Genomic DNA, 11,145 nt, shown 5'->3' with positions numbered 1-11,145 from the left:
GTGGCGACCCAAGTTGCCACTGAGCGTTTCATCACAACGATGGCCTTTTTTGGTTTTGGTGGGGTGTGAGGCCAACTCCACCGCGCGACCCCTCTTGTCCGGGTGCGTTCGTCTGGGTAGAACGGGCGAATAGCGCGGCCCAACGCGTGGCCCCAAACGGACAAATGTCCGGATTCCGTCCGTTTTCAACCCATCCCCGGCCCAAACTTGCGTCGAGTTTGGGGTGAAACGGACATCGTGCGGACGGGCTTGCCGCACGCCCTTGTCCTCCCGTGGCTCGCCTTCGGGGACACTAACAGTCCCTTCGCTTCCACCCCCTCTCCCTGCCCCAACCCGTCGCCAGTGCCGCCGCTATTGTCCGACCGCCTCCTCACCGCGCATCCCCCGGCCGTCCATACCAAACCACGTCTCGACATGGCCGCCACCACGCCCGCGCTTTCTCCGTAGTTTTGGCCGTCGATCGGAGGAGGTTTGGCCGTCGCCGTCGCAGCCGGCGGCAGAGGGGATACAACCACCGGCGATGTACCACGGCGGCCGCGACAGCTTCCGACGAGTGCTCCAGAGCGGCCAGTAGCCAGCCGCCAACCACCCCTGCTGCATCGAGGTGATCATCGCGGCCTCTTTGCCACCACGACCGCAAGGTGTTCGACACTTTTCCCACAAAGGTATCGACAGTGGAGATGAGTTTTTCTTTCACCACTTCATTTGTTCATCGGATGATTGGTCGTCGGATGATGAAGATCTTGTGGTGGCTGCACTGGTCGTTCACAACCACATTCAACGGCAGCTTCCTCGATACAGGGGGTCACTCCCTGGCCATGCTCCCAACCTGAACCACAACAAGGAGAGAGGCCACGCCCTGCTCTATGCCGATTACTTTGCGAACACCCCGCTCTTCAAGCCGGATAAATTCCGTCGCCGTTTTCGAATGGCAAGGCATCTGTTCAGTCGTATCCGAGAGGGAGTGGTTGCTCATGACCCATACTTCGAGTGCAAGACGGATGCCCTTAGCAAGCTTGGATTCTCCTCTTACCAGAAATGCACCGCGGCCATCTGCATGCTTGCATATGGAATTCCAGGCGATCTGGTGGATGAGTATGTGCGTATGAGTGAGACAACATGTCTGATGTCAATGTACAAGTTCTGCCAGGCTGTGATCGAGGTGTTTGGCCCGGAGTACTTGAAGAAGCCAACTGCCGCTGATACAGAGAGATTGTTGGTGACCAACGCAGCTAGAGGCTTTCCAGGTGCTTGGCAACATAGATTGTATGCACTGGGAGTGGAAGAACTGTCCATTTGCTTGGCAGGGCCAGTACAAGGGGCATGTCAAAGCGTTCACTGTCATATTAGAAGCGGTGGCTTCGCAGGATCTTTGGATATGGCATTCTTTCTTCGGCATGGCAGGTTCTCACAATGATATCAACGTGCTGCAGCGTTCTCCAGTCTTCGCAAGGCTTGCAGAAGGCCACTCCCCACCTGTCAACTTTGAGATCAACGACCACCAGTACAACAAGGGATACTATCTAGTTGATGGTATATATCCTCAGTGGTCAACTTTTGTGAAGACAATCTCGAACCCCCAAGGTGAGAAGAGAAAGAGATTTGCCCAAATGCAAGAGAGTGTGGGAAAGGATGTGGAACGTGCTTTTGGTGTGCTTCAATCCCGGTGGGGTATCGTTTGAAACCCTGCACTGTCATGGGATGAAAGGAAGATTTGGGAGGTGATGACTGCTTGTGTGATCATGCACAACATGATCGTCGAGGATGAGCGTGATGAGAGTATCTTCGACCAAGGATTTGATTATCAAGGTGAAAATGTTGAGCCCCTACACCAAGAACCAGCCACATTTGAACAGTTTGTCCAATTCCATCGTGAGTTGCGTGATTGGCACACTCATTTGGATCTTCAAAATGACTTGGTTGAGCACGTGTGGGGACACATTGGCAATCAATAGATGTATTGCTTCATTTTATGTTCATTCAAGACAATTTCGATTTGGTTGTAAAACTATTTTATTACAGACAATTTCGATCGGGTTGTAAAACTATTTTTATTTTCAGACAATTAATTTGGACGTGCAAACTAGTTTTGATATGAAAATATGGGCATTTTTTGCCCTGGCGGACAGGATGGGGCAAACGGATGCGGCCGCGCACTGGGCGCACGGCCACCGCATCCCAGGACAGGCCCGGACACGACCCCATCGCCCTACCTAAAGGGACAAAATCCGGCCAAACCGGACGTCCGTTTGGGGTCGCACGGTGGAGTTGACCTGAGAGTCTGACTCTCGACCTCAGCTTTGAGACCTACGCGCCAGCCAACTGCGCCACCACCCCACTTGTTGTTTAGGCAGCGAAACAAACCTACTTGTTTAAAACAAAAGAGAAACAGAACGATGCAAAACATAGATGGGCGATGGCCGCCGTGGCGCTCGCGGCAGTGAGAAGTGGCGCGACGATCATGCTGCACAGATGAATCGACGCAGGCGCTGCCTTCTTACCAGCAGATGCCTCCTTCTTCCGCACATGTCCAGGAAACAAAGTGAAAATAGCATCACAAGTACACTGTTCAAACTTGATGCCCCACAAATAACTTAACACGGAGATGATGAGAAACACTCAAATCAATACCTACACGGATCACATCGGTTCAAAAATAAAAGAACACAGGCACGTATACTCCATATCATACTCCCTCCGTAAAGAAATATAAAAGCATTTATATCACTATTACAGAGGGAGTATATTTGTAGTTATCCATTTTCTTCTCTTTCTTGCCACACTAACAAAATGGATACTCCTCAAGTTATTTAATATTAATTATATTAGTGGATTCTAACAGAGTTCAGAGACTGTTCCGCACTACTATTCAGCCATCTACTGCTTCATATAGTGGTCTAACGACCAATAAGATATTCATTCATTCGAAGGTTCATTAGCTATAAATTGATTTTCTTTTCGAAAAAAAGATACCCCCGCCTAGCCTCTGATAGCTATGCATTGATACTCCCATTTCCTAATGTCAATATTCCCAACACCATAAATCAAGAACTCGAAGAATTATCACTCAAGAATATTTTAGTCCATTTCAAACAGAAAAGTGACAAATCAACATTTACAAATTGCAGTAAGCTCACAAGCAATACCTCTCCGATGGCACGAATCAATTCATTCAATTAAAAGCGACGACATTTAAGAACAGTTTGCCAAACCATGCATCAGAAAAGGAGCACATAAGATGCCTTATCCAGTTTGACTAAAGTCTATCATTAGCAATATAATTTCAAATATTTATTAACAAGTAGTCCCAACTTAATGCTACGGTATGTTGGCAAACATACTGTTGTAAACAGTACACACCGCGAGTTTTAAGCCTACATCAAGCACAACAAGCCCTCACCTTTTTTTGTGTACCTCATCAAGAATAATCTTTTTTCAAAACGGAGGCATAAGCTTTGTCTCATTTATTAATTAAGGAAAAAGAACAGTGTTAGTTTACACGGTCCCATGATTACAAAAGATCATTACTCTCCCAATATAGATATTACCCAACTTTTTCAGGCCCACAATGGCCCAAAGCTTTGCTTCCCTCTAATGATGTCAAAGATGATAAGCAGTGGGGTGGATGTATGAGGGCAACTCTAATCGATCCTAAAATAGTGGAGAATCCGGTGGAGTAAAACTAAGTTTTGACCGGACCTGGCCGGTCCCCTATATTTAACGGAGTAAAATTTTGTTTTTTTTACTTTGCAATTCTAGTATGAATTGCAACTACATATTAGCACACATATAAAAACTAAACATAAATTTGAATGTTCACATAAATCACCAACATAGTTTATAAACCGAATTCAAAGTTTACAATCCGAATTATTCAAATTTAAACACGTCGAATGGTTCAAATGTAGCAAAGTAGCATGTGATAGAACAATTAGGACTCGCTAAGACGTTGCCAATGATGCTCAACAAGATCTTATTGGAGCCGAGCATGAACTTGACGGTTCTCGAACTTGCGATGCTCGTCAAGGAATGCCAAGATCCTATTCGTATCAATTCTGGCTCAACCGGAGTCCCGTTGGTGATGTAACCAAAGTTCTTAGGCATATCTCTCCCATCTTCAATGATCATGTTATGCAAGATGATGCAACAAGTCATGATCCGTCATAGAACCTTGGAGTTCACTACAAAAAAAGACACATCCGTGACATTTTGGGACGAACGAAAAAAAATTCGGTCATACTTATGACACTTCTATGACGATAATTGTGACGAAACCCGGTATCATCATAGATGTGGTGGGGGTCCTACTTCTATGACAGAAAATGGGCTTTTCGTCCTGGGCGGGCCGGAGACGCAGCTGCATGACATTCTTTGGGCCGTCCATGACGGAAAACCGTGGTAGAAGCGATGGCGAGGAAAATATCGGGGTGTTCCCGGTTACGGTGGGTGGTCGGGGCCGAGCGATGCGCGTTTCTCTCGTACACGCACATGCGTGGGTGTGAGGCATTGGGCTCTAACTGAACCCGAGCAAGGCATTGGGCTCTAACTGAACCCGAGAAATTGCACTGCGGGCTACGCGTTACTGAACCCGAGCGATCGATCGATGGCTGTTAACTGAACCCGATCGAGCGATTCCTTCAATACTGCTGCTAACTGAAGCCAATCGATGCTGCCTCTGGATGAACAGTGAGCGTTGCTGGGGGGGTTTGGATGAACAGTTCCCGGTGGGGGTGGATGAATGCTACCTCTTGAGCACTGCGTTGGTTTTCCCTTGAAGAGGAAAGGGTGATGCAGCAAAGTAGCGTAAGTATTTCCCTCAGTTTTTGAGAACCAAGGTATCAATCCAGTAGGAGGCCACGCACGAGTCCCTCGCACCTACACAAACAAATAAATCCTCGCAACCAACGCAATAAGGGGTTGTCAATCCCTACACGGTCATTTACGAGAGTGAGATCTGATAGATATGATAAGATAATATTTTTGGTATTTTTATGATAAAGATGCAAAGTAAAGTAAACAAAATAAAAACGTCGTCAGAAATAGCTTGTTGTCGGGAGATTAAATATGATGGAAAATAGACCCGGGGGCCATAGGTTTCACTAGTGGCTTCTCTCAAGAGCATAAGTATTACGGTGGGTGAACAAATTACTGTTGAGCAATTGACAGAATTGAGCATAGTTATGAGAATATCTAGGTATGATCATGTATATAGGCATCACGTCCAAGACAAGTAGACCGACTCCTGCCCGCATCTACTACTATTACTCCACACATCGACCGCTATCCAGCATGCATCTAGAGTATTAAGTTCATAAGAACAGAGTAACGCTTTAAGCAAGATGACATGATGTAGAGGGATAAACTCATGCAATATGATATAAACCCCATCTTGTTATCCTCGATGGCAACAATACAATACGTGCCTTGCTGCCCCTACTGTCACTGGGAAAGGACACCGCAAGATTCAACCCAAAGCTAAGCACTTCTCCCATTGCAAGAAAGATCAATCTAGTAGGCCAAACCAAACTGATAATTCGAAGAGACTTGCAAAGATAACCAATCATACATAAAAGAATTCAGAGAAGATTCAAATATTGTTCATAGATAAACTTGATCACAAACCCACAATTCATTGGTCTCAACAAACACACCGCAAAAGAAGATTACATCGAATAGATCTCCACAAGAGAGGGGGAGAACATTGTATTGAGATCCAAAAAGAGAGAAGAAGCAATCTAGCGAATAACTATGGACCCGAAGGTCTGAGGTAAACTACTCACACATCATCGGAGAGGCTATGCTATTGATGTACAAGCCCTCCGTGATCGATGCCCCCTCCGGCGGAGCTCTGGAATAGGCCCCAAGATGGGATCTCATGGGTACAAAAGGTTGCGGCGGTGGAATTAGGTTTTTGGCTCCGTATCTGGTAGTTTGGGGGTACGTAGGTATATATAGGAGGAAGAAGTACGTCGGTGGAGCAACGTGGGGCCCACGAGGGTGGAGGGCGCGCCCTGGGGGTAGGCGCGCCCCCCTACCTCGTGCCCACCTGGTTGATGTCTTGACATAGGGTCCAAGTCCTCTGGATCATGTTCGTTCCGAAAATCACGTTCCCGAAGGTTTCATTCCGTTTGGACTCTGTTTGATATTCTTTTTCTACGAAACTCTGAAATAGGCAAAAAAACAGCAATTCTGGGCTGGGCCTCCGGTTAATAGGTTAGTCCCAAACATAATATAAAAGTGTATAATAAATCCCAATAATGTCCAAAACAGAATATAATATAGCATAGAACAATCAAAAATTATAGATACGTTGGAGACGTATCAAGCATCCCCAAGCTTAATTCCTGCTCTTCCTCGAGTAGGTAAATGATAAAAACAGAATTTTTGATGTGGAATGCTACTTGGCATAATTTCAGTGTAATTCTTCTTAATTGTGGTATGAATATTCAGATCCGAAAGATTCAAGATAAAAGTTCAATATTGACATAAAAATAATAATACTTCAAGCATACTAACTAAGCAATTATGTCCTCTCAAAATAACATAGCCAAAGAAAGTTCATCCCTACAAAATCATATAGTTTAGTCATGCTCCATTTTCGTCACACAAGAATGCTCTCATCATGCACAACCCCGATGACAAGCCAAGCAATTGTTTCATACTTTAGTAATCTCAAACCTTTTCAACCTTCACGCAATACATGAGCGTGAGCCATGGATATAGCACTATGGGTGGAATAGAATATAATGATGGGGGTTATGTGGAGAAGACAAAAAAGGAGAAAGTCTCACATCAACGAGGCTATTCAATGAGCTATGGAGATGCCCATCGATTGATGTTAATGCAAGGAGTAGGGATTGCCATGCAATGGATGCACTAGAGCTATAAATATATGAAAGCTCAACAAAAGAAACTAATGGGTGTGCATCCAACTTGCTTGCTCATGAAGACCTAGGGCATTTGAGGAAGCCCATTGTTGGAATATACAAGCCAAGTTCTATAATGAAAAGTTCCCACTAGTATATGAAAGTGACAAAACAAAAGACTCTCTATCATGAAGATTATGGTGCTACTTTGAAGCACAAGTGTGGTAGAAAGGATAGTAACATTGTCCCTTCTCTCTTTTTCTCTCATTTTTTTTAAAAAAAATTGGCCTTCTTCTTTTTTTATGGCCTTTCTCTTTTTTTCTCACTTGGGATAATGCTCTAAATATGATGATCATCACACTTCTATTTATTTACAACTCAATGATTACAACTCGATACTAGAACAAAGTATGACTCTATATGAATGCCTCCGGTGGTGTACCGGGATATGCAGTGAACCAAGAGTGACATGTATGAAAGAATTATGAATGGTGGCTTTGCCACAAATACGACGTCAACTACATGATCATGCAAAGCAATATGACAATGATGAACGTGTCATGATAAACGGAACGGTGGAAAGTTGCATGGCAATATATCTCGGAATGGCTATGGAAATGCCATAATAGGTAGGTATGGTGGCTGTTTTGAGGAAGATATAAGGAGGTTTATGTGTGAAAGAGCGTATCATATCACGGGGTTTTGATGCACCGGCGAAGTTTGCACCAACTCTCAATGTGAGAAAGGGCAATGCACGGTACCGAAGAGGCTAGCAATGATGGAAAGGTGAGAGTGCGTATAATCCATGGACTCAACATTAGTCATAAAGAACTCAAAAAGTTATTGCAAAAATCTATAAGTCATCAAAAACCAAGCACTACGCGCATGCTCCTAGGGGGATAGATTGGTAGGAAAAGATCATCGCTCGTCCCCGACCGCCACTCATAAGGAGGACAATCAAAGAGCACCTCATGTTTCAAATTTGTTACATAACGTTTACCATACGTGCATGCTACGGGACTTGCAAACTTCAACACAAGTATTTTTTAAATTCACAACTACTCAACTAACACAACTTTAATATTACTACCTCCATATCTCAAAACAATCATGAAGCATCAAACTTCTCTTAGTATTCAACACACTCATGAGAAAGTTTTTACTAATATTGAATACCTAGCATATTAGGATTATTTAAGCAAATTACCATGCTATTTAAGACTCTCATAATAATATAAGTGAAGTATGAAAGAATAATAGTTTCTATAAAACAAAAGCTACCACCGTGCTCTAAAAGATGTAAGTGAAGCACTAGAGCAAAAACTATATAACTCAAAAGATATAAGTGAAGCATGTAGAGTATTCTAATCATTTCCGAATCATGTGTGTCTCTCTAAAAAGGTGTGTACAGCAAGGATGATTGTGGTAAACTAAAAAGCAAAGATTCAAATCATACAAGACGCTCCAAGCAAAACACATATCATGTGGTGAATAAAAATATAGCTCCAAGTAAAGTTACCAATGGAAGTAGACGAAAGAGGGGATGCCTTCCGGGGAATCCCCAAGCTTTGGCTTTTTGGTGTCCTTAGATTATCTTGGGGTGCCATGGGCATCCCCAATCTTAGGCTCTTGCCACTCCTTGTTCCATAATCCATCAAATCTTTCACCCCAAACTTGAAAACTTCACAACACAAAACTTAACAGAAAATCTCGTGAGCTCCGTTAGCGAAAGAAAACAAAAGACCACTTCAAGGTACTGTAATGAACTCATTCTTTATTTATATTGGTGTTAAACCTACTGTATTCCAACTTCTCTATGGTTTATAAACTATTTTACTAGCCATAGATTCATCAAAATAAGCAAACAACACACGAGAAACAGAATCTGTCAAAAACAGAACAGTCTATAGTAATCTGTAACTAACGCAAACTTCTGGAACTCCAAAACTTCAGACAAAATAGGACGACCTAGACAATTTGTTTATTGATCAGCAGAAATTGGAATCAATATTTTATCACATTCTGGTGATTTTTAACAATTATTTTCGTGAATAGAAAGTTTCTGGAATTTTCAGCAAGATCAAATAACTATCATCCAAGAAGATCCTATAGGTTTAACTTGGCACAAACACTAATTAAAACATAAAACACATATAACCAGAGGCTAGATCAAACATTTATTCCTAAACAGAAGCAAAAAGCAAAAAACTAAAAATAAAATTGGGTTGCCTCCCAACAAGCGCTATCGTTTAACGCCCCCTAGCTAGGCATAAAAGCAAGGATAGATCTAGGTATTGCCATCTTTGGTAGGCAATCCATAAGTGGCTCTCATAATAGATTCATAAGGTAATTTTATTTACTTTCTAGGGAAGTGTTCCATGCCTTTCTTTAACGGAAATTGGAATCTAATATTCCCTTCCTTCATATCAATAATTGCACCAATCGTTCTAAGGAAAGGTCTACCAAGAATAATAGGACATGAAGGATTGCAATCGATATCAAGAACAATAAAATCTACGGGCACATAGTTCCTATTTTCAACAATAAGAACATCATTAATTCTACCCATAGGTTTCTTAATGGTGGAATCCGCAAGGTGCAAGTTTAAAGAGCAATCATCAAAATCACGGAAACCTAGCAAATCACACAAAGTCTTTGGAATCGTGGAAACACTAGCACCCAAATCACACAAAGCATAGCATTCATGATCTTTAATTTTAATTTTAATAGTAGGTTCCCACTCATCATAGAGTTTTCTAATGATAGAAACTTCCAACTCAAGTTTTTCTTCATAAGATTGCATCAAAGCATCAACGATATGTTTAGTAAAAGCTTTATTTTGACTATAAGCATGAGGAGAATTTAGCATGGATTGCAACAAGGAAATACAATCTATCAAAGAGAAATTATCATAATTAAATTCCTTGAAATCCAAAATAGTGGGTTCATTAATATCTAGAGTTTTAACTTCTTCAATCTCACTTTTATCAATTTTAGCATCAAGATTTAAAAACTCAGAAGTTTTGGAACGCCTTCTAGGCAAAGGTGGATCATATTCAGTCCCATCATTATCAAGATTCATATTGCAAAACAAAGATTTAATAGGGGACACATCAATAACTTTTAGATCTTCATCTTTATTTTCATAGAAACTAGAAGAACACGCTTTCACAAAACAATCTTTCTTAGCATGCATCCTAGCGATTGTTTCTTTGCACTCATCAATGGAAATTCTCATGGCTTTGACAGACTCATTGATATCATGCTTAGGTGGAATAGATCTAAGTTTCAAAGAATCAACATCAAGAGAAATTCTATGAACGTTCCTAGCCAATTCATCAATCTTAGGCAACTTTTCTTCAAGCAAAGCATTGAAATTCTTTTGCAAATTTATAAATTCTTTAACACTAGTCTCAAATTCAGAGGACATCTTATTAAAATTTCCATAAGAATTGTTGTAGGAATTACGATAATTATTCGAGGAATTACTAGGATACGGCCTAGGATTAAAGTTTCCTCTACACGCGTTGTTACCAAAATTATTCCTACCAACAAAATTCACATCCATAGATTCATTATTTTTCTCAATCAAAGTAGACAAAGGCATATCATTAGGATCAGAAGAAACACTCTTAGTAGCAAATAATTTCATGAGTTCATCCATCTTTCCACTCAAAATTTTAATTTCTTCTAACGCATGCACCTTTTTACTAGTAGATCTTTCAGTGTGCCATTGAGAATAATTAACCATAATATTATCTAGGATTTTAGTAGCTTCTCCTAAAGTGATTTCCATAAAAGTGCCTCCCGCGGCCGAGTCTAAAAGATTTCTACAAGCAAAATTCAATCCGGCATAAAAAGTTTGTATAATCATCAATAAATTCAAACCATGTGTAGGGCAATTATGTATCATTAATTTCATCCTCTCCCAACCTTGTGCAACATGTTCATGATCAAGTTGCTTAAAATTCATAATATCATTTCTAAGAGAGATGATCTTAGCGGGAGGAAAATATTTAGAGATAAAAGCATCTTTGCACTTATTCCAAGAATCAATACTATTTTTAGGCAAAGATGAAAAGCAAGCTTTAGCACGATCTCTAAGCGAAAAGGGAAATAGCTTCAGTTTAACAATATCATTATCCACATGTTTCTTCTTTTGCATATCACACAAATCAACGAAGCTATTTAGATGGGTAGCGGCATCTTCACTAGGAAGGCCGGCGAATTGATCTTTCATGACAAGATTCAACAAAGCAGCATTGATTTCACAAGATTC

At 41.5% G+C, this 11,145-nt stretch overlaps 1 protein-coding gene across 1 annotated transcript; it reads left to right on the top strand.

Moving 5' to 3' along the window:
* Nucleotides 1-928: 928 nt before the first annotated feature.
* Nucleotides 929-1,682, top strand: LOC141037193 (uncharacterized). The gene is made up of 2 exons (XM_073506375.1): nucleotides 929-1,247; nucleotides 1,405-1,682. Exons 1-2 carry the CDS (start codon nucleotides 929-931, stop codon nucleotides 1,680-1,682), a joined length of 597 nt encoding a protein of 198 aa, XP_073362476.1.
* Nucleotides 1,683-11,145: the final 9,463 nt, after the last annotated feature.

Source organism: Aegilops tauschii, chromosome 1 (genome assembly GCF_002575655.3).
Source record: "Aegilops tauschii subsp. strangulata cultivar AL8/78 chromosome 1, Aet v6.0, whole genome shotgun sequence".
Taxonomy (NCBI): domain Eukaryota; kingdom Viridiplantae; phylum Streptophyta; class Magnoliopsida; order Poales; family Poaceae; genus Aegilops; species Aegilops tauschii.
Note: the sequence above shows the minus strand (reverse complement) of the source record. Positions and strands in the feature narration are given on the sequence as shown.

Excerpts from the sequence above, each read along its gene's own strand:
- LOC141037193 (XM_073506375.1), top strand. The coding sequence starts at position 929 with ATGGCAAGGCATCTGTTCAGTCGTATCCGAGAGGGAGTGGTTGCTCAT. Across the intron at positions 1,248-1,404 it reads CGCAGCTAGAGGCTTTCCAG|GTTCTCACAATGATATCAAC; the intron begins GTGCTTGGCAAC and ends TCGGCATGGCAG.